At 38.6% G+C, this 24,962-nt stretch overlaps 1 gene segment (V, D, J or C); it reads right to left on the bottom strand.

Moving 5' to 3' along the window:
* Nucleotides 1-5,608: 5,608 nt before the first annotated feature.
* Nucleotides 5,609-24,962, bottom strand: part of LOC120528848 — a 42,217-nt gene continuing 22,863 nt past the window's right edge. The window contains 1 exon segment of the V gene segment in view: nt 5,609-5,919. Coding sequence covers nt 5,609-5,919 — 311 coding nt within the window.

Here is a 24,962-nt window from a genome sequence, read left to right on the forward strand (position 1 = left end):
CACAGTTTGAGCCACTTTATAAATTCATACAGTAAGTTGATTCCCTTACACAAACAACAAATATAAATAAGGCTGGCAGATATTCAAGAAGCTGATTTAAAGACAATTATAAATCAGAAAATATCAATTCCTCACATACTATATATGTTATTCTTTCTGCCTTTCAGAGCTTATTTCAATGGCTGCCTTTTCTTGCTAATCTTAGTTTTGCAATTGATTTTCTAAAACCGCATAGTTCAGTAATTTTTGTTGGTAGTCAAAGCTCAGCTCAGCAGTGATGAGCTCAAGATAAGAGCCCACCATGGACATGATGCCAGTCTAGTAGATAATATATTTGTATGCCTTTTACTGACTCATTTGGTGCTGAATTGCATATGAAATGAATGAATATCTGGCACATGGAGACTCACATTGATGCAAAAACTGTGAGAGACCCCACGCATAAACACAGACTTAACCAGTTTCTTGTCCCCTTGTCTGTTTTCAGTTATTAGAGCACACACTAAAAGATAATGTCTACAAAAGGCATTGCAAGTTAACAGATTTATATTCATATTTCGGTGTCCCAACTCTCCAAATGTGGGATCTCACAGAATTTCTCTTGACTCCAAAACGATGACAATCAAGTTTGACTTGCAGAGACAGTTTGTGTGTTATTGTATAGGGATAAATCAAACAAAAAGCAATAAAAATGTTGATGATGCCATGACTTGGAAGATGGGGTTACCACAACCTGTAGAACTTGCAGCACGAGGCTGAGGCGAATTTTATTTAGGGTCTTCCACTTGTTTCATCAGTCTTGAACACGTAACATCAAATTGCACGGACTTGAGATTTCTGTAAGGGGAAAAACGTTCTGTGTAAATTTGTGAAGTGCTTCAAAACTGTGCCTGCCTGTTGTAATAGAATAAATGGCTCAGGAAGTCTCAAAAAGAGTTGAGGAATGACCCTGTATAATGTCCGTGGACATTATTCACAAAATAGAGCAAAATGAATCAAAAAACCAAAGCATTTGATACTGAACAGTGAAAACAAGGTGCTTTTTATAACAAAATGGTGGAAATGAGATACCAGGAAATGACATCAAAAGCGGGTTGATGGAAATTACATCATCATTGAGGGACTGGAAAGTGACGTCATCATGGCGGGACATGGAAGTGATGTCATCATGGCGGAACCAAAAGTGACAACGTAAGGGTCAGCCAGAAGTGACGTCGTAAGGGCGAGCCGAACGTGACATTGTATTGGAAGAGTCGGAAGTAATGTCTTTGTTGGAATATGGAACCGGGATTGTTGAATGGTAGCCATTAGCCATGGGTGACCAGAAATATTGAAGGTAAGTTATTATTTTTCTTCTTTAGTTCTGTTGATGGAGAGAGAGAGGCATTAGTACATACAATCGACCCCTTGTCTCTTGTAACCTCACTCACCTTAGGGCTTGTTGGCTGCCTCCTTGCCTCCTAAGCACACTTGTATCACATTGTTTAACTCAGACTATCTGAACCACTTCTACTCGGTACATCCATGTAGAGATGAGATCAGATGGCATTTTTTTATTTTGTTCTTTTACATATGAGAAGTCAAAATCAATGAATCTGCTATTTGCCAAATACTTACTTGATAATACTCAGAGATAGGTGTGCTAAGAATATTCCAGTAATCTCTGTGCTGATTGGTGTTACCTGAAGTGACCAAACTTCCTTAAGACTGTTGCACTGTTGTATTCTTCAGTCTGAGCTGCGCATGTGGCAGACTCCATCAGACTTGATATAATAAAGGACAATCCCCCTCTCTACATGATTTGAAGCCATAAATGTTTGATATTCCTAATTCAAAATTGTGGTGACTCCAACTGGCTTCAGTGTAAGTTTGAAGGTTAAGATTAATCGCTGCGTACCTCACACTGCAGAAAAGTCTCAGACCAGACTGAAACTGAAGCACCTTCTGCAACTGTTAGAAGAACTGTGTGTGGCTTTAAATCAGGCTGATTATCTTGTAATGTGTAGCTAACAATGGCCTTATTGATTTTTGATTATCTGAAGAAAACAAGAGTGACCTAAGTAAGGTAAAATCTTCTCCACACAAGATGAGTGTCAGGTACTGGAGCGGTGATCACACTGTGTCACCCTTTGACAAGCCATGGATTTTCAAAATTAACTTTTGCAGTTTTTCTCAAATGCCTAAATACCAAATCTTGAACATCGGCTTGATAGCCATTTATTTTATTAAAGTTTTCCTTAAAACTGTGGCACTCTTCCCAGAACTACTCTTTTCTTGTTATTATTGTCATATTGCAGATTGGTTGCACCATTTCAGCAGATCTTCAAACAAAAATCCAACTCCTGAAGTGTAGGTCTTACCATACAAGCCATCAGAAAGCACAGCCACTTTCTAAGGAACACAAGATGTCACAACTTGAGCTCAATTAGCACAAACATCTCCAGCTGAAAACATTTAACGTCAAAATGCTTCACACTTGACACTAAACTAACTTCATTAAATGGTGCCATGTTTGCTTACTGTGGCCGTTTTTGATGAACCCAAACATGGTAAGTAAGCAGGGAGTCAGAAGAGGAAGTACATGAACACAGACCAGAAGAACTGTAATATCAGATGATATTCGTGAAACTGTGGTTGGCCAAGTGCTTGTCCATGGATTGGCAATAAGAAAAGCTGGGCAACAAGTGCATCCGAATCTCAGTCACTACACAGTTTCTTCCATTGTCCATACCTTCAGAAATGAGAACAGGAACAGCACTTCTGCACTTACGGCTGCAGATACAGTGAATAAACACTGTGAATTGAACTTACACTGTGTTTGTTCTACACGGTACATGGATTGCAGCTCTTAAAGATACATTGTGTTTTTTCTTTGGTAGAACTCACAGGCAACCTGTGAACATGGATGTGATGTAGCCAACAATCACATTCTCTTGTGGGAAGTGAAGAGCAGAGTCATAGAAGATCAGCAAAATTTCTGGGGTATAAATCAAATCAGCATTTCTACCATTGACCACATCTTATGTCGTAAGAAACTGGATATAACACGGGTAGAGCTGCCAGGAAAGATTAAAAGAAGAAGGCCTAAGAGGAGGTTTATGGGAGTGGTGAGAGAGGACATGCTGGTGATGGGTGTAACAGAACAAGATTCAGAGGACAGAAAGATATGGAAGGAGATGAGCTGCTGTGGTAGCTCCTAATGGGAGCTGAAAGAAGAAGAAGAATAAACAAAGTCACTTTGGAGTCAAGACCCCAACACCTGTAACACCTACTGGTAAAGGCAATGCAGCATCATCCTGTATGGCGTACCAGATTATGATAGAGTAAAATGTAGAATACTGTTGTGATTTAGTATACATACCGTGTTTAGACTATTACAGTGCTCACCATAAAGCACTTTTACTGTATCTCTAACCTTTTATTAAGGAGACTGTTAGAGCTTGATGCCAGCTACACCCCACATGAGGTCAGCTTTATCGATGAGGCTGGATTGAACGTCACTAAGAGAAGGTGAAGGAGGCTTAAGCTTATTTGATAGCATACCATTGTGAAAGTCCCTGGATTGCAGGAAGTCAATGTGACAATGAGTGCAGCCATAAGTAAATATGGGATTCTGTTCTGCCATACTTCCACTCTGGTCTCTTAACACTAGAATTACCAAAGCCTACGAAAAAACTTGTATATGCAGCCCACCTTAAATCTCTTTGCACCTCTCCTTCAGCATCTTTTGTCTTGTAAATGTGCCGATCAAGTCAAGCAGCCAGCAGCCTACTATTCCTTCCTCCCACCGCAGCAAAACGGGCACAAGGTTCTCCCAGCTCATGCCTTGATTATCTGGGAGTGAAGTGCTTGAGTTATAGAATGGAAATAGATCGTTATTTGGAACGCATGCATCTCATGTGTGTTCCGTTTCTACAATAAGAATCATTAAAACAGAAATGTTTTTCATATTTTAGTAATAAATGACAAAATGTATATGGTGTGCTGGTGCCCTGCCTGGGGTTTGTTTCCTGCCTTTCTCCCTGTGTTGGCTGGGATTGGCTCCAGCAGACCCCCGTGACCCTGTAGTTAGGATATAGCGAGTTGGATAATGGATGGATGGATGAATGATAAAATGTAGACATAAACTACATAATACACTGCATCTTCATGTGCATGTTGAGCAGTGTGAACAAAATGGGGCTGGACAGTCAGAGCTGTCATAATAAGTTGTGATTTGGGTCACTGTCAGTTTTCTTCCAGCTGCAGTCATACGTAACTGGTTCAGTGATCATCCTAGGTTTTCCAGTTTGTTCCTGCCAGCATTTCTCAACTCCAAAGAAGAATTCTCCTTGGCATTTGGAGAGAAAAGCATGTTGTGTGACTTGGATGAGGCTTTGTGACCTAACTCAGCCCAGAGACACGAATCGGATGGATGATGTCTGTCAAATACAGGGCTATTCAAAATGAAAGAGCAGATTTCAAAAATATATTTCAAACAAACTCTGTAAAAGAAAATAGTTCAAAGTTTGGTCCTATGGTACTTGAGGTTGCATGCACTCAACATGAGCACCATGTGTTGCGCGACAAACATCAAAAAGGTAGACCATTTCTTGCCACACATGAGTCAACTGGTCCCTAGTTACTGAATTCACAGCTTCCTCAATTAAATTTCACAAATCTCGAAGATTAGCAGGCATAGGTGGAACAAACACTCTTTCTTTAATGTACCCACATAGATACAGTAAAATCGCAGGGTGTAAGGTCTGGAGACCTAGGAGACCATCGACGATAAGCAAGATCTTGTTGTTCACCTCTTCCAATCCATCGTCCTGGAATGATGTCGTTCAGGTAACGCCAGACCTTCAAGTGGAAATGCTGCTAAACTATAAATGAGAAACAGAGCTCGGTGGCATTCACTGGTACTTTTTGGCGGGCTTTTAAACTTTGAACTTTCCACTATCCACTGATGTGTGGAATGTGTTTCTGTCTTATACAGTTTGTTTGAATTTTTTGCAATCTGCTCTTTCATTTTGAATAGCCCTGTACTGTAAAGTGACAGATTATTGATTTCTTTTATTGTTTTTTGTCATTTTTGAACTTTTGTTTTACTTTGCCATGATTTTGTATGCATAGAGCTGTATTTTTTATCTTTTTCATTTCTTCTACATCACTTTACATTTTTGAAGTATTATTTTGAGCAACATTGCATTTGAGAAAATATAAATGTGAAATTTGGTGTTGCATATGGTGTAATTGAACACTTTGATTATTGCATGTTCAGTGCTATAAACCTCAACTTGTTAAGTATGCAGTTTAAGTGTCCTGAATTGATTTACTGGTGTCTTGTGGTCACTGTGTTTATCATCACTTTTGCTTGCTTGTGTGTGTCATCTGAGTGAAATGTTTGCTTTAAGTGTCAGAATGAATGGCATTGAGTTGGGCTTCAAGTCTGGGATTTAAACAGATGAGTGAGATGTTATGATGTTGTGTTTAAGCATTTGAGGAAAACTGTAAGGTGCAAAGCCATTGTTATGGTACTTCTCACTTTGTTGCCTCAGTGACTTGTCATTCAGCACCTGCAGCAGACCCCGCTACAGTCTTATATTTTTGCAAAGGAGGTTTTTGTTCAGCTCTTTATCACTGTGAGAGGCCAGTTGTAACTCTGCTGACAGTAGTAATAGCCGGCGTCTTCAGGCTGAACTCCACTTATTTGTAAGGTGAAATCGGTCCCAGAATTCTGGCCACTGAACCTTTCAGGAATCCCAGACTGACGGGTATCGGCAAATCTTATCAGCAGTTTGGGAGTCTGGCCAGCTATCTGATGGTACCAGTGCAGGTAATAGCTAATGGAGCTACTGGCCTTACATGAGAGGGAGACGGTCTGACCTGGCTGGGCAGATGCTGAAGTGGGCTGCGTCAGAGTCTGGCCACTGCAATCTGAAGAACAAAAAGACAAAGAGAGATATTTACTGAGAGATTTAGTTATTTTCTTATTTCATTTCATTTGTCTCTTTTTGTCAGCGCTCTGTGCATTACTGTAGGTTTTTGTTTTGGTCATTGAATTTATGTCTTCTCTCTCTTAAGGTGCTAAACGTCTTACCTCTGACAGAAAGTACTGCTGTTAAGATTATAAAGGCAAGTGCAGACATTTTCTCTGTGCTTCTGTGTTCCTGAAAGATCTCAAAGGATGCCATTTAAACACAAAACAGAAAGGACATGCAAATTAGCTCTAGTATGTAAATTAGAATGACAATGCAGATGAATGCCTCATTAGCAGTGAACCTCCAGAACAAAGGAACAGTTCAGCTAGGTGGGGGCTCAGTGTCCTGTCTTGTACACCAGTGATGCAGAAAAAGAACAGAAAATATATATTATTTATATATGTATATATTATTCCATGCACCTTTCAGCAGAAAAGTAACAATTAAATGTACTTCTGTTGCGTAAAACAGTTGTACAGTAATTTCTTTAAAAAAAAATATTTTGTGACAAACACAGTCATTGTGTGGTGTTTTGTTTGCTTTCTGGGTCAGCATACTCAGGTAACCTCTCACAGGAAAAAACATTAGGTGTTTTGGTTACCCTAGGGCACACACACACACGTCCTTGGACTGTGGGAGGAAACCAGAGCGCCCAGAGGAAACCCACACAGACACGGGGAGAACATCCAATTTCCACACAGGGAGGACCTGGGAAGCGAACCCAGGTCTCCTTACTGCAAGACAGCAGCACCACCATGCTGCTCTGCTCAGATTGTTCAATGCAGAAAGCCGCAGTGCTCATCAATTCTTATCTCAGAATATTCTTCTTCACCTAAGGCTTCCTGTTTGAACACAAGCCATGTCTTGACCTTCTTCTGCACTTATAGTTTATCACCCATTGAATAGTTTGCCTTTAGTGTGTTTGTGGATCTGGTTTGAGCATGGTAGGCTTGAAGAATGGCAGCATGATGTCAAAGGGGTCAGATTGCCACCAAGCGGACAAAAAACAGTTGTGGAAAAATCAACAATAATAACATCAAGTAAATTTGTCATAAAATTTCTTCCAAACGACTATGGAACTGTTGTGATGTAAGATTTTCCATATAACTTGATAAATATTTTTATGTCTTTATTTGTAATTTAGGCAAAACAATGTAATTTAGTGTTACATTAGTGAGATGCATTAATGTTTACCCACTTTAGGAATGGGTCTTTTGAATTTTACAACAGAGTTGGGGGAGGATATGCCTTAAACCAGTTTGGTGAGTATTTCTCTGCTAAAGTCTTTCAACCCCCGCAAGAAAGCCAGGCTGCCTAACATATGGTCTTGGTTCGGCAGGTGTTAAGATGTTGTATTCCCCCTTTGGTCTGAAGTATGGCTGTTTGAAATTGGCTTGTAGCAGAAGCCTTTAAGTACCATGATGTCCTATTGGCTCTAGGGGATGGACATAGAATCTATAAATCTGCTTGCTCAACCACATTCTCTCCCTCTCTCTCTCTCTCTGACCAAGTGAAGAAAGACCATCTCACACCATGAACTGACAAGAACAACACAGTGAAGAGCAAAGCTTGGCAGCCATATTGAGACAGGCTTATGGCCTGTTCTGAAGAAAGCTGAGCACCAATGATGCCTTAACCAGAGACATTTTAAGTAACTAACAAGTCTGTGTGCCACCTGAACTACACTTCACCATTTATCAGGGTGTATGGTTTCCAATATTCAAATGTACTTTGCATAGTAATATTATTTATGAATATTACCAATAATACATTGTTTAAATTGTAACTTAACTCCTGCTTGTCTTTTACTATACCCAATTGCCTGAGGTTATAGATGTAGGAGGGAAGGTGGGGAGAAGTTATATACAATATTACCTTATAAACAGTGGTAAGTCTGTGATATCTGAGGCGTTCTGACAAAGGCTACATATTAATAATACAAAGGGGAAAGTAGAATAATATATTAGACAGATAGATAGATAGATAGATAGATAGATAGATAGATAGATAGATAGATAGATAGATAGATAGATACTTTATTAATCCCAAGGGGAAATTCACTATTATTATTATTATTATTATTATTACTCTACCAAGACAAAACAGAACCTATGAGGTTTATTTTCTCTAGGAAAGTTCTCATCTGGGACTTCTCTTTCATTTCCTACATTAACAGGAGACCATTTATTTTGAAGGTTTCATTTATTTTTATTGATTTATTTATTTAATGTAAAAATTTGTATTTTCATGTATTAGTTGTATTATTTCATATTTTTCACATATTTGTGAATCTACACATCGATTTTGAGCAAATTTTATAAATTGATGCATTCAGTTTACAAAATAAATGAAGTACAGAAAATGGCACATAAATCCCAATTGTTTATTGTATCCAATTCTTTTCAAGCAGAATATAAAAGAAGAAATAAAACCACTTGTTTTTGACTGTACAAAAAGAACTCTGGATGATTCAATTATTTCTAAATTTGAACCAAATGTTAAGCCCTCTGTAAATAAAGAAGAGTTGTGAGTCACCACTAACAATGAAATCCAAGGTGGACATGCTATATTATGACAAGACTAAAGGAATCAGCCAAGTGCACTTCATCAGTTTACTGTAGCTGACTGACTAAAATGACAAGGCAATGGCTTAAACTAAAGTAGGTTCATTTAAATAGCACTGTTTAAGGAGTACTTCAGTTATACCAATCAAAATAAAGTTAAATCGGATATCCTTAAAACACAATGTCTTAGAATTATCCAGGTGAGCTGGAGTCGGGAGAAGGGAATGGCAATGTTTGCTTGGCAGAAGAAAGAAAGAAAGAAAGAAAGAAAGAAAGAAAGAAAGAAAGAAATTGAACTTTATTCATCAGTAATCAACAAAAAAAATTACATTTTCATAATAAAGAAAACAGAGAAATTCAGGTAAGAAAAATCAATTCATGCTCAGATTTACAAATTGCCTCATGAACACACTATCTTTTCACAAAATAATTCACATTGAAGATAATTTTGTAGAATTTATATTCTAAATAAACACCAAGGCCAAGAAATATATTCATTATGACATTTTCCCTTTTTGACTTGATTTTCACTTTTCTTGATTTACAAATGGCCATCTTGGCCTGTCCAATGAGGCAACTCCCAATCTGACATTCATCCTGATTATTCTTATTTCTGGTAACACCATAAATAAATTCACAAAAGGCAAGTTAAGAACACTAAAAAAAGAGTTGAGAACATTTAAATGAAGTTTAAGTCTAAGACAGAACACAAAACAGTGAAAGACAGTCTCTCTCTCTATCTCTCCACAGAAAGGACATTCATCTGTGACCGAAGGGTTCAATCAATCACATAGAAATTAACACCAATTAGGCCGATCAGCACATGCTGTTCTGAATCACAAGTTCTTTTGCTCAGTGGTGGTCTATAAAAGTTCTGCCAAGCTGGCCCCAGTGTCTCTGCCCACCCCAAGTCTGCTCCTCCTGGGTGTATCTGGTGTTTTCCTCTTTGGTTCACAGTGAAGCCCCAGCACCCAAACTCTGTTCAGCTGTTTTCCAGCAGCACTGTCTAAGGAAGTCATTCTGTGCTGTAGAGGGCATGCATACATGACTTTTACCACATACAAACATGACTTCAGTATCACAATACAATTGGTACCATTTTAACACCAAGAAAGCTTTCATTGGACTCAGGTTCGTCTCTGCTAGCAAGTAAATTTCTAATAAGAGATTTTACATCAGCTCGAACGTTGGCATGGATCTTTTGCAGCAGTTGATTAGCCTGCCTCAGTAAGTGTTGTCTCAACCCCTCCGCTGTCTTCTCAGTTCTGTACCAGCTGAAATATTCCATATCTATTTAAGGGTGGACCTGAATTATTCCAGACTTGATTAGTAAGGATTGGACTCTTGCAGACTGGGTAACTTTGAGGTCCATGACTGTGTACTGATGTTACTGTAAAGGACAGGATGCCAGAAGTTGACAGCTGTCTGTTGTCTAGAAAGAAAGAAAGAAAGAATATGTTTTCTGAAGAAGCCAGTGTAAAGGCAGTTGTTAAAATAAATACTCATTTGAACTTATTGTGGTAGTTGACTTTGGGGTTGTAGCCGTGCTTTGACTCCTAGCGCCCAGAATGGTCAGTCTCATGGTCAGCTGTCACAAGATGTATCTGCACATTTCAGATGACTGGCACAGCTCCAAAGGGAAAGTTATAAATGTCATCTGTGAATTTTCTGAAAAGCGTTTTATTTTTCTGTCACCCCCTGACATACTCTAAGTTAAATCACTCACTCAATTCATCTAACAGATGCCATCTCTATGTGCACATTATCATTGTATTCACATGACATTAGAGACAAATGGGGAAATCAGGATAACAGCTTGTACTGGGATAGAACATTCTTGCAAATTAAAATCAACAGCTGGAAAACTAAAAAAACAAAAAACAAATGCCCACGAGATGGCAGCACGCACCAATCTTTTTGCATCTGTGATTCTGACTACTATTTTAAAAAGTACTTCACTGAGATGTTAGGATATGTAAAATGAGCTTGGATGAAGTGTTAACATATTAAGCTTTTTAATATTCCCAAAAAAAGTCTTAACATTTGTGCATATCTGGTTATATTGCCCAGTACAATGTAAACAGTGCTTTATACTGAATTTTAATGTATTAAGTTATTTATTTTAACTAAACTATACATTAACAATTTTCACTCTTCTGACAGACTGATTCTCCTTCCAGAGCTAGACTATGCACTGCTCCCGGTGTTGCTGGGAGAGGCTCCAGTCTCCTGTGTCCCTGAACTGGGTGAAGGGAGTTTGAGAATGCTATGTTATAATGTTTATAGATTGTGACCAGTTGATGGTCCATTCAGGACTTGTTACAGCTTTGTAATTGGTGCTGCTGGGTTGGCTCTTGTGACTCTGACCTAAATCAGTTATGATAATGGAACTATAATATGAGAGAATGTTAACATCCAACCTAGGACCAGTTCCTACCTTTAGCCCAGTGCTACTGGGATGGACTTTAGCCTTTGTGTGACTTAATAATAGATAAACATGGGGGCCGTGTACAGTACAGTGAAGTCAGTGCCCCCTCACAGAAGGGTAATAAAGATCAGCAAAGTTACAAGAATGTCTTTTTGGCAAACTAAGTTCCTTGTCTCCTTTCTTCATACTAAATATTTATTATTTCTCATTATTTTTGAGCACAGTCTTTTTTTTTTTTTGGAGAGCTAGAATGATATATTTTTAACATCATGGTGGATCTCCTATATATACATATTATTTCATTAACAAAATATATATATATATATATATATATATATATATATATATATATATATATATATATATATATATATACATTGTACAGTACAGTGTACATTAAAAATCCCAAAATCAAGACAAAAAATATATTTTCAGTTTCAATAAAACAATGTAATGAATAATATTTCAGTGAAAAATTAGCTTTTTTTGTTTTAAGAAAAAGTAACAAAAATGTCTTTGGTTCAGCCTTGCTCGATTTATTAAATCTGGATAATGCAATTTTATCTGTCTCTCCCATTTCTGGTTCCCAAAAGAACTGTCCACATGAATGTTCCAGAAAGAAACTTTATTTATTTAGATCCAAAACAGGTAACATTAATATTAATGAATAGATGGTAACAAAACTGAAGAACAAAACTGCCCACAGTGCTCCAGAAGGGGCCTCACCAGTAGGTTACAAAGCTTGAGTAGAACCTTCATGGATTTTTACTCTGCACATCAAGGCGCTATATAACCTGACATTCTGTTAGTCTTCTTAATGGCTTCTGAACACTGGAAGTTGATAGCGTAGAGTCCTCTATGACTCCTAAATCCTTCTCATTAGAAGTACTTTTGATTTTCAGACTTCTCATTGTGCATTCAAACAGTTTTACTACCTTCTTGTAATACTTTATATTTACTTACATTGAATTTCATCTGCCATAAATCTGCCCAAGCCTTTATGGCATCTAATTACCTCTGTATTGATTCAATGGGGTTGAAATTATCTGTCAATCCACTTATTTTAGTATCACCTGCACACTTACTCAGCTTGTTACTTATATTCCTATCTAAATCATTTATATAAATTAAAAATAGCAGCAGCTCTAGCACTGACCCCTGTGGAACACCACTCTTAACATCAGCCAAATTCCCCTGCTTCCTATCCATCCATTAGCCAACCCGCTATATCCTAATTATAGGGTAATGGGGGCCTGCTGGAGCCAATCCCAGCCAACACAGGGCACAAGGCAGGAAACAAAACCCTGGGCCCAGCCTACCACAGGGCCTGCTTCCTATGTCTGAGCTAATTCTCCACCCATCTACACACAAACACTCTGAGCTCCCACATCTTTTAGTTTGATGCCCAGCCTCTCAAGTGGCACCTTATCAAATGCTTTCTAAAAGTCAAGATAAATAATATCATAAGCTCCACTTTGATCATACTCTTTTGTTGCTTCCTCTTAGAACTCTAGCATGTTGGTAAAATACAACCTTCCTCTTCTGAACCCAAGCTGACTGTTCAGTAAAACTCCTGTTCTTGACATGTGTTGCTCAATATTTCCCTTAATAATTCCTTCCATTAATTTTCCTGTGATGCATGTTAAGTTTACTGGCTTATAGTTGCTTGGATCTGCCCAGTCACCCCCTTCATAACAGAATGATATTTGCCATTTTCCAGTTCTTTGGAATTTCCCAAAGTGCACACCAACTTCCAAGATTTATAAATAGCAGGTAAATATTATCTGGTCTTGGTGACCTGTTTGATTTCAGCCTATTTAATCTTAGTGAGGATGTCTGGATTCAATTAGAAAGTATTAGAGAAAGAATCCTTGTGAGGGACTTACTGTATTGCACACCTGCTGGCCTAATTCTTCAGCTAGAAATGACACCAGAGAGTAGTTTACACCCTTTTTCAAGCTTGTTTCAAATACTTTAATAGATGTGTGTATACATGTGTGTGTTATCTAAATAGAAATAAATAAATATAAGTACACAAATACAAATGGAATACATTCACAAACATAACTGATCAAATGTTAAACTTGAACATTGTATAGTATTCACAAAGAGCCATTTTAAATATTACTTCCTCAAATCTTTAAATATTATTTAAGCAAACCAGTAGGTGGCACTTTTACCCACAATAAAGGCACAGTGTAATGCGTTTAATACATTTTGTATACTCAAAATATGTTGATATTAACGTCTTGGAGCAAAGTAAAGTATAGCACATCCGTCCTTAAAGGTCAACAGTGCACAACTTTAACAACAAATTCATTCATGAACAGCAAACGTAGCCACAATACCACATTTGTATATTTGAAACCTAAATGTTAATATAAGTTGAAGTATTTGCTGTGATATTTAACTACATTGAACACTGAAAAGGAGAACAACTTACTTTGTCAGTAACGCACAACACACAGTTACAAATGATCGCAGCAAACTTTAACATGAAAATGCAAACAAGCAGGCAGAGTCTGGGAGCACGTTACAATGAAAGAACAAAACGCCATGTGTGTGCAATATTCCTGTGGGGCATGTCTTATCCAGATTGAGCATGAAGCATGGAATTTTGCACAGACTTTACATGAGGATTATGTTATAGAATCCACAACTCAGACAATAATTTTAATGTTTATCTGTTTCATAATATTAAAAAAGAAGTTTGCAGGGGGATATTATTTCATGGATGATTTTATTGACCTACATATTAACCTTAGAAATACAGTCATGTGAAAAAGTTTGAGAATCTATATATATTATTCACTAAGGCAAGACACCCATGGAAAGCACGCCGGAAGGAGCGTGGATTCACTAAGCCGCTGACAAGTAAGACACCTATGGCGCACGTAGGGAGGAGCCACGCCCACCAACTCCAAGACCATTGGATACGATGACAACTCACAGAGCCACGCCCACCAACTCGGGAGCGACACAGAAAGAACGCCGTCATTTATATTTGTCTGTTGTAGAGGCCTCATGTACCTCCCAGCCACCTTGACTGTTCATAGAGGCATGTTTCTTGCAGAGGTGAGTCGCCACATGCAGCATGTAAAACAGTTTGTGAGGGGTATCCCATGGGATCCTTAAAACAATCCTATACAACTGAGGTTAAAACACAATGAAGTAAGCAGGCTTTAAAAACCGAGTTTTCGGTTATGATGCACGACCGCGTGCACCATAGCAAACTGTTTTACATGCTACATACAGCAATTCGCATCCGCGACAAACATGCATCTTCTTCACTCACGGACAATTATATGTTGCTCTCTCCAGAGTTCCATCTTTTCATTCACTTTCTGTTGTATCCTCAAACCCTCCCTTTTTAGACAACTGTGTCTTTCCAGAAGTGTTCAACCATCAATAAATAATTATGCGGAGTTTGTTATGCCGCGGGTTCACTATTGTGTTGTATTTTGCTCTCTCCAGAGTTCCATCTTTTCATTCACTTACTGTTGTATTCTCACACCAACCCGTTTTAGACAACCGTGTCTTTCCAGAAGTGTTTAGCATTCAATAAATAATTACGCATGAGATTGAGTGTGTGTCTAGGCGTGGGTAAGCCGTTGAACCCTATTCGGGCTGCAAACCGTGGAATTCCCACTAAGTGCGACTCATCCGCTCCCACTGGTTGCGTCCCTACCCTTTGTACACACCCCCCTCCTACCTTGCTACTACCGTGGTCGGGTGTCTTGGTGGATTATATATAGAAAAGCAGCCAACGACTCAAGTGACGAGTTGGAGGTGGGCACATGAGCGGGCAGTACATACTGAACGAGAATTCAGCAGACTAGCATGACGGAGGGAGCTGAATGGACGTCCTTCTCCTCTCCTCCCGTTCCACACTCCGCGCCATGCACCCCCATCCCTCCATCTGGCAAGAGAAGGCGCAATTGCGGTCCGCCAGTTTTCAGTCACGGACGATTGTGTGTTGGTTCATTCCGTACATTGTTACAATGTTGCTTTTCTTGCTGATTTATTATATTACCGATTTTTCAAATGTTAATTTTCTCCCTGTGCTTAAAAATCATTAAAAAACCGGCCTGATTATGCTGCGTATGGTATGCCGCGGGTTGGCTAGTCCCTCTTAATTCTTTGGATTTTTGTTTATCATTGGCTGAGCTTTCAAAGTAACAACTTCCTTTTAATTTATGATATGCCTTATGGAAACAGTAGTATTTCAGCAGTGACATTAAGTTTATTGGATTAACAGAAAATATGCAATATGCATCATAACAAAATTAGACAGGTGCATAAATTTGGGCACCCCAACAGAGATATGACATCAATACTTAGTTGAGCCTCCTTTTGCAAATATAACAGCCTCTAGACGCCTCCTCTAGCCTTTGATGAGTGTCTGGATTCTGGATGGAGGTATTTTTGACCATTCTTCCATACAAAATCTCTCCAGTTCAGTTAAATTTGATGGCTGCTGAGCATGGACAGCCTGCTTCAAATCATCCCATAGATTTCCGATGATATTCAAGTCAGTGGACAGTGATGGCCATTCCAGAACATTGTACTTCGCTCTCTGCATGAATGCCTTTGTAGATTTCGAACTGTGTTTTGGGTCATTGTCTTGTTGGAATATCCAACCCCTGCGTAACTTCAACTTTGTGACTGATGCTTGAACATTATCCTGAAGAATTTGTTGATATTGGGTTGAATTCATCCGACCCTCGACTTTAACAAGGGCCCCAGTCCCTGAACTAGCCCCAGTCCCACAGCATGATGGAACCTCCACCAAATTTGACAGTAGGTAGCAGGTGTTTTTCTTGGAATGCTGTGTTCTTTTCCACCATGCAAAGGGCTTTTGTTATGACCAAATAACTCAATTTTTGTCTCATCAGTCCAAAGCACTTTGTTCCAAAATGAATCTGGCTTGTCTAAATGAGCATTTGCATACAACAAGCGACTCTGTTTGTGGCATGAGTGCAGAAAGGGCTTCTTTCTCATCACCCTGCCATACAGATGTTCTTTGTGCAAATTGAGCTGAATTGTAGAACGATGTACAGATACACCATCTGCAGCAAGATGTTCTTGCAGGTCTTTGGAGGTGATCTGTGGGTTGTCTGTAACCATTCTCACAATCCTGCTCATATGCCGCTCCTGTATTTTTCTTGGCCTGCCAGACCTGCTGGGTTTAACAGCAACTGTGCCTGTGGCCTTCCATTTCCTGATTCCATTCCTTACAGTTGAAACTGACAGTTTAAACCTCTGAGATAGCTTTTTGTAGTCTTCCCCTAAACCATGAGACTGAACAATCTTTGTTTTCAGATCTTTTGAGAGTTGCTTTGAGGATCCCATGCTGTCTGTCACTCTTCAGAGGAGAGTCAAAGGGAAGCACAACTTGCAATTGACCACCTTAAATACCTCTTCTCATGATTGGACACACCTGTCTATGAAGTTCAAGGCTTAACAAGCTAATCCAACCAATTTGGTGTTGCAAGTAATCAGTATTGAGCAGTCACCTGCATTCAAATCAGCACAATTACAAGGGGACCCCCATTTTTGCACAGCCAGTTTTTCACATTTGATTTAATTTCATACAACTAAATACTGCTTCACTGAAAATCTTTGTTCAGAAAACACCCCAGTACTCAGATGTTCCTAGGAAATGAAAGACATACCACTGTTATCTGTTTTGTTGAAAGTAGAGTAAATTATTATGCAGGCTGAGAGAGGTTCCCAAACTTTTTCATATGACTGTACATAGGGCAGGAGCAAGAATTTTTAGACATAATTAGTGACTTTTATTTATTTTTAAAAACTAGGGGGCTTTGCCACCTACCCGCCTATGCTACATGCAAATGTGAAGAGGGGGGCTGAACTCACCCCAAGTAGATGCAGTTGCTCCTCTGAAACCAACTCTTAAATGGTGATACAACGGGAAACAAATACAGCTTTTTTTTCCCCACCTCTTAGTTCCATCAGCTGCTGGCTTGCTGCTGCTGCTGGTGCCACGTGATCTGCATCTCGTGTGGCGCTTTGAACGTTTAAAAGCCTGTACAGCAGCCGTCTTTTTCTCTCACTGCCTTGCCTCTCTTCTCCCGCAGACTTCCTTAAACACTATTCAATCACTTTTCACTGTTCCATTATTTCACCGAGTAATAATTTCCGTTTGTTTGCGCTAATGCGATCTTTACTATCATTTTTTTGAGACTTTCGAATTTTAGTACTTCCATTATCTTTAACCTGCTCTGCATGTGTATCACACCAACATTTATGAATTCTTTAAGACGTTCTACTTTGCCTTTTTCCAGTCCCAGGTGTGTTTAAATCTCTTGGCACAAAGTCCAGTCTCGTGAGACGTGAAAGTGTCTTTCCGAGAAGGTCACGTCTCATCTCTTTGAACAGATTTCATCTCGTCCCAAGTTTTTTGTATATAATAGAGAGACTATGTTAATGCGTCAACACAGGGGGGAAAACTTCTTTAGATTTAGATTTAGTATATTTTGGTCAGAATTCAGGGTGCTGAGGTGATTGGACCAATAGGGTAAAGTGTCGATAATTTAACACATTTCACAGTGTTTTCACAGAGATCAGATTCAAAGGCTAAAACTATTAGGTTTTACTTTAGCAGGGCAAATGCTGAACAGATACTGCAGAGTCTAAAAGGGAAAATCTGTGATAAGCTTTTCATTCTGGAGACAATCAAGGAGTAGTGTGAATGGGTTTACAAATGTTTTACATGTAATGCAATACAAGGTCTTTCCAAAATTTGAAAGCAGTAACAAATCAAAAAAAAAAAGTTCATAAATAAGGAAGTAAAAATGAAGCTGCAACAGAAACCAATGCAGCTGTGTGAGTTGTACAAGACTAATAACCTTAATGCTAACTGTTGCATATCAGAGCATGAGGCAGCCATTACAAAGGGATAGTGTGAAGCTAAAAGGCAGTTAGTGAGAAATATTACAGAAATGGTGAACGATAACCCAAAACAATTCTTTAGTATTTTAGTAGAACAATCAAGAAGGAACACTAAGGGAGAGTTAAAATATACAGTGAAACAGCAAATGCTCTGAACGTGCGTTCCTCCAACATTTTCACATGTGAAGAAGTGGATAACCTCTGAGTAGTAACAGGGACTACTAAGGAGGCACTGAGGGATTTGGAAATTCTACACAAAAGCACTCAGTACTTCCCACACTTAACCAAGAAAGGATGAAGTCAATGTGAACTCACCTAGAAAAGAATACACTATTCTTCATACTCTGCTACCATCTTGTGGCTGTTTTAAGATAGGTGATTTTAAAAATTTGCCAATGGTTTATAAAGGAATATCCCACCCAGAAATTATCATTCTTTTACCTGCTATTTAACCTGTACTGTTGGCAATTCATGGCAGAGATAAACTGTTAATCTGGAAAATGGAGACAACAAAGTTCATAATACAGTATATGTCAATGGGGACCAATGCTAAACAATGGCAAACTATCTATAAAAAAAATTCTAATTACTTGTGTTTAATAATCTACTTGTCAGGTTTTCTGTTATATGCTCACAATATTCTGAACATCTGTCTTTTCACTAAAATATTGTTAAATAAACCATTTCCAAAAAATCCACTTCATGAACAAAAATGGAGAGTGCTGAAATGAAAAAGGAGCTTTTGAATCGAAGACCAGCCTCTCTCCTTTACTACCTCCCTCATGCATTGGTTAGAAGACCTGCCCAGTAATTGCTCATTTATTGCCTACCATCTGCTTCACCTGATTGAATTGTGTGGTCTAAGAGATTTGTACAACTAGAGATTAAAATTTAAAGAGAGATGTGTGAAAACAATATCAGAGGGAAAACAACGTATTTCTTATATTTGTGCATATCACCGCTTCAGTTTCACAGTCAATGAAAAATCAGAACTACTGAATTTGTAGCTAAATGTCCAGCAAATGAGGAAACAGGTGGGCCTTCATTCCTAAAGCTCTGCCTTTGAGAATCAGAAAATCTTCCTTTTTAGTTAAAATACCCATGTTTGGAGCATACGTTTATTATTGATTATTAAATTCCCATTTTCAAAGACATTTTTTGAATATTTCTTTTACCACACACATGCACATGGGAGGCAACTAAAGGGCTCGAAGGAAGGTAATTCCATATCAGACCAAAGGGTGGCGGGGTGCACTAATCTTTTCTCTCTTTCCACTGTACACCTATTCCGACTGGCCTCCATGATGTCCCTTCCGGTCATTAGCCCAATTAAGTCACTTCCAGTCCAGATGACACCACGTCCGGTCATTAGCCCAATGAAGTCACTTCCAGTCCAGATGACACCACTTTCAGTCACAATCCCAATGACGTCTCTTCTGGTTCTGGTCATAATTACCTCACTTCCTCTGCCACACTTTAAAAACCCACCATCTGAACCTCACCAGTCAGTTCTGTTTTGGACTCAATTGTACACAAAATCAATTATTTTGCAGCCAGGATCATCTATATGAGAGGCTGCCCCAAACCTTTTTTGGCTCTTTGTCTCATCTTTTGAGACTTTTTTTATAAAGATGGCCCAGGCTACAAATAGCTTACCATGCATGTGTTTCAATGCATAACATTTGGCACAAATAATTTCATAAAACACACTGGAGCCTGCAAATGTCTTGTCTAGTGCTGGTCTCTGCCTTGCACACAATGCTGCCGGAATAAGCTGAGTCTCCCCACAACCCTTAGTGTTAGTAAATGGATTAGAGAATGTAATGTCATTTGAAATCAGAATGTGCAAAAAGCAAACATGAAAGGTGTCGTGTACTGTAAAGTGCAGTTTTGTTTTCAATAAAAGATAAGAAAATGCAGGCAATAATAATAAGAAGAGGACATTCAACCTTTCAATTAAAGACGTTTATTCTACAGTTGTATACATTAAACATTTTAACTGATTTAGTAATTGAATTCAGTATGTAACATGAGGTATGTCTTTCAACCTCAGTAATTAACAAAGACATGATGTCAATGGAGAATTTGCAGGCATTGACAGCTGCATTCTATAATGCAAAAATGCATGTGAACCTTAGAAGTAAACTAGCTGCTGCTTATTGTGCCAAATTTGAAAAACGGTCTTTCGATCTTAGCAGGCACCACTGCTCCAAGTATACCTGCTTATTCATCCTTCCTGAATATTTCCAAAGCATTTACAGATTTTAATAAAAGTAGATATAATTCATACATCTCCATTCACAGCTCATTCATCACACAACACTTCAATGGGTCAATTTGAGAAAATAATAAACTGCAAATCACAGAATTAAAGAATATCCATGTGGTATTCCAGTCCTACCTGAGATTAATAGTTTTTAACTGAAATCATGCAGGAAACAGGAATGCCAAGCCAAACTCTAAGGCACTAGGCAATAAGATTAAAAAAAAAAAGAATTCATAATTCTAAAGTAACTTTGCTGAGTACAGACTCAGAGAGCTGTAACAAATTACATATTCCGTACACATAAAAAGTGACGATTAATGCAGTACAACAGAGCAATTTCAAATTGATTAACCAAAAGAAATGGTGACAAAGTAATTGATTGAATATTATAATAGAGATATAGACATTTTACAACGGCGAAAAAAACACAACTTTTAGTCACATATGACCAACAAAATCTTAGTACATGAAAAAAGGCACGGTGGCGCAGTGGAAGCGCTACTACCTCACAGTTAGGAGACCCGGGTCCTCCCTGCGTGGAGTTTGCATGTTCTCCCCATGTCTGCGTGGGTTTCCTCCCAAAGACTTGCAGGTTAGGTGCATGGGTGATTCTAAATTGTGCTTGGTGTGGGCAGGCGCCCTGCCCAGGATTTGTGTTGGCTGGGATTGGCTCCGGCGTGACCCTGTGTTTAGGATATAGCGGGTTGAGAATGACTGACTGACTGACTTTTTAGTGCATTTTTTGAATAAAATTGTGACACGTAAAAATCTTTTTTTAATTTATTTTTTGGCCACCCTAATGCCACACAGTCCTTGGCATGTTACAAAAACCTTGAGTTGGGTGGGAAAGTGATTTGACAGAAATGACATTAGCCACAGAGTGGATCTTAAAGCAAAACATAACACTCATTCCTGTTCATTTCTCATTTCAGAAAATCCTTACTGCTGTAAAACCTAACACATGTGAAGCAGTGGAAATGTGCGTTTGTCTGTTGCAGAACTGAACCTTCCATCTTTCTTAAAAAGCCTAACACTTTATCCACTGAGCCAATAATGCCAAATCACTGAAAAGAGCATTTTGCCAGATTTCTATATAAATGATGAAAATTTCATAAAATTAAAAAAAAATGAGTTTGTGTACATTGGTCTCAAATCTTCGACCATTTGATTGAAGTCCAACACGCTAACCACATGACTAATGCTGCTTAATACTCATATTGAAGTAATTTAACAAACCTTCAATATCAATCAATCAAATTTTTTTTATTACTAAGGGGCTTTGCCCCGTTTGCTTCGCCTGACCCCCGAAGCCCCCAGAACGCACCAGCCACTTCGGATCTCTGCTGCTCGCTCTGTGAAGAGGGGGGCTGATCGCACACTAAGGAAATGCAGTCACTCCTCCCAAACCCCCTCTTAAACGGTGATACAATGGGAAACAAATAGTTTTTTTTTTTTACCTCCTCTTTGCTCCATCAGCTGCTGATATTCATATTGATATTCAAAAGTGTCAAAACGGTAATGATGTGTCTCTCAAAAACCTGATGTGCTAGATTAATTCTGATTTCATAAAAACTTAATAAGGAGGTCTGAAGTTTCCAGTAGCAAACAAAAAATATTTTTTTGTAGACCAGTGTCAGTATTTGTAATGGAAGCCGAAAGAGGATGTGCAATATCATTATTTTTAAAAATTGTTTCCTCGAGATAATGGACTAATTTAATTTGTACTTTAGCAGTTGGGAAAAACACTGCAATGTCTTCCATTTCGCTTGTTATTAAAGTTCTTCTTCTAGATCGCTCTCATTCTAGCTGTGTGGCATACTGAGATCAAATGCTGCCATCTACAGGATGAAGAGTCACTAATTTTCATTCTTATTTTTAAAATATGTTTTATCGATATTTTCATCCATCCATCCATTATCCAACCCGCTATATCCTAACTACAGGGTCACGGGGGTCTGATGGAGCCAATCCCAGCCAACACAGGGTGCAAGTTAATCAATACTGAAAATAAAATGTAACAGAAAGAAATAAGAGTGGAAAACTACTATCTCTGTATTTTAAAATGTTGGAAAAGCTCATCTGTGAAAGTTTGCCAGGCAATTTGTTTATAAATTAAATTGTCAATTTCATGCACCAATCCGGGTGTTTTATCGTGTGGTAGGTGCGGCAACGTGCTGTATCAGCGCATGCTCCTAAACCTCCTCATCCATATTTTAATTTGATAGAAATAATTAAAATATACGTATATTACAAAGTTAACATTTTGTTGCGGTATCTCATTGTAGGCAACCTTTCCATTTCAATTATGTTATGTACATGTTAGTATTCAAGCCACAGTGGCAGTAGTCCTTGGACACACTAAAAAGCATACAGACTTACAAATTAATCCTGGTCAAGTGTTTTGGGCATAGAAAGGCACTGTGACTCCAGTCTGCACTGATCTAAGCCACGCACAGAACTTGCAATAAAGCTCCACTAGATCACTATTTTAAAAAAAAAAAAAAGTGAAAGAAATGTTTCCCACCAAACAAAGTTGAAATCAGCATTGGTTTACTTAATGAACATGCAGTTTCTTTCAAATCCATCCTACAAATTCACAGTCTGCTTTGTTTCTTATTTTTAGTGCTTCAGGGGCAGATCTACAGTGGTGTGAAAAACTATTTGCCCCTTCCTGATTTCTTATTCTTTTGCATGTTTGTCACACAAAATGTTTCTGATCATCAAACACATTTAACCATTAGTCAAATATAACACAAGTAAACACAAAATGCAGTTTTTAAATGATGGTTTGTATTATTTAGGGAGAAAAAAAAATCCAAACCTACATGGCCCTGTGTGAAAAAGTAATTGCCCCCTGAACCTAATAACTGGTTGGGCCACCCTTAGCAGCAATAACTGCAATCAAGCGTTTGTGATAACTTGCAATGAGTCTTTTACAGCGCTCTGGAGGAATTTTGACCCACTCATCTTTGCAGAATTGTTGTAATTCAGCTTTATTTGAGGGTTTTCTAGCATGAACCGCCTTTTTAAGGTCATGCCATAGCATCTCAATTTGGATTCAGGTCAGGACTTTGACTAGGCCACTCCAAAGTCTTCATTTTGTTTTTCTTCAGCCATTCAGAGGTGGATTTGCTGGTGTGTTTTGGGTCATTGTCCTGTTGCAGCACCCAAGATCGTTCAGCTTGAGTTGACAAACAGATGGCCGGACATTCTCCTTCAGGATTTTTTGGTAGACAGTAGAATTCATGGTTCCATCTATCACAGCAAGCCTTCCAGGTCCTGAAGCAGCAAAACAACCCCAGACCATCACACTACCACCACCGTATTTTACTGTTGGTATGATGTTCTTTTTCTGAAATGCTGTGTTCCTTTTACGCCAGATGTAACGGGACATTTGCCTTCCAAAAAGTTCAACTTTTGTCTCATCAGTCCACAAGGTATTTTCCCAAAAATCTTGGCAATCATTGAGATGTTTCTTAGCAAAATTGAGACGAGCCCTAATGTTCTTTTTCCTTAACAGTGGTTTGCGTCTTGGAAATCTGCCATGCAGGCCATTTTTGCCCAGTCTCTTTCTTATGGTGGAGTCGTGAACACTGACCTTAATTGAGGCAAGTGAGGCCTGCAGTTCTTTAGACGTTGTCCTGGGGTCTTTTGTGACCTCTCGGATGAGTCGTCTCTGCGCTCTTGGGGTAATTTTGGTCGGCCGGCCACTCCTGGGAAGGTTCACCACTGTTCCATGTTTTTGCCATTTGTGGATAATGGCTCTCACTGTGGTTCGCTGGAGTCCCAAAGCTTTAGAAATGGCTTTATAACCTTTACCAGACTGATAGATCTCAATTACTTCTGTTCTCATTTGTTCCTGAATTTCTTTGGATCTTGGCATGATGTCTAGCTTTTGAGGTGCTTTTGGTCTACTTCTCTGTGTCAGGCAGCTCCTATTTAAGTGATTTCTTGATTGAAACAGGTGTGGCAGTAATCAGGCCTGGGGGTGGCTACGGAAATTGAACTCAGGTGTGATAAACCACAGTTAGGTTATTTTTAACAAGGGGCAATTACTTTTTCACACAGGGCCATGTAGGTTTGGATTTTTTCTCCCTAAATAATAAAAACCATCATTTAAAAACTGCATTTTGTGTTTACTTGTGTTATATTTGACTAATGGTTAAATGTGTTTGATGATCAGAAACATTTTGTGTGACAAACATGCAAAAGAATAAGAAATCAGGAGGGGGGCAAATAGTTTTTCACACCACTGTATATTATGAAACTAATGAAGCTTAAGCAATTCAAGGCCCCCTTATCCCGGAGGGGCCACAGAAGCGACTTTAGTCCAATATTTTGGGTGTCTACCTTATGAGACGGGGTTTTTAAATAATAAAAATATTAATAATATAGTGTAATTCAATACAACATAACAGTTAAAAATAAAAATTGAAAGGATAATAAGATATGATGTAGGCTAGCCATAAATAAAACAATGTTCACATTAAGGATGCTTTATTCTAAATATATTGTAATGTCCTTTTCCAGGTGGGAGAAATAACCCAGACAGGCAAGTGGCTTTAGCTGTCCAAAAGAAAAAAAAAAAAACAACTGTTTTCAAAAAACAGACAAAAACAGCCACGTGTCAAACACTTCTCAAACTCGTGTTTCTACCTCCTGTCTATATCCCTATTTTTTTATATACTGTACATATATTATTAAATAAATGAATAACAGAACTTCCTTAGCAATGTCCTTCCCCCAGCATCCCAGTGGCTGCTTTATTTAAAAGTGGCTGCCTGTCCCACTCCACAGCACTCTGAGCAACCCCATTTTGCCTTGCT

This window comes from Polypterus senegalus, chromosome 4, assembly GCF_016835505.1.
Source record: "Polypterus senegalus isolate Bchr_013 chromosome 4, ASM1683550v1, whole genome shotgun sequence".
Lineage (NCBI taxonomy): Eukaryota > Metazoa > Chordata > Cladistia > Polypteriformes > Polypteridae > Polypterus > Polypterus senegalus.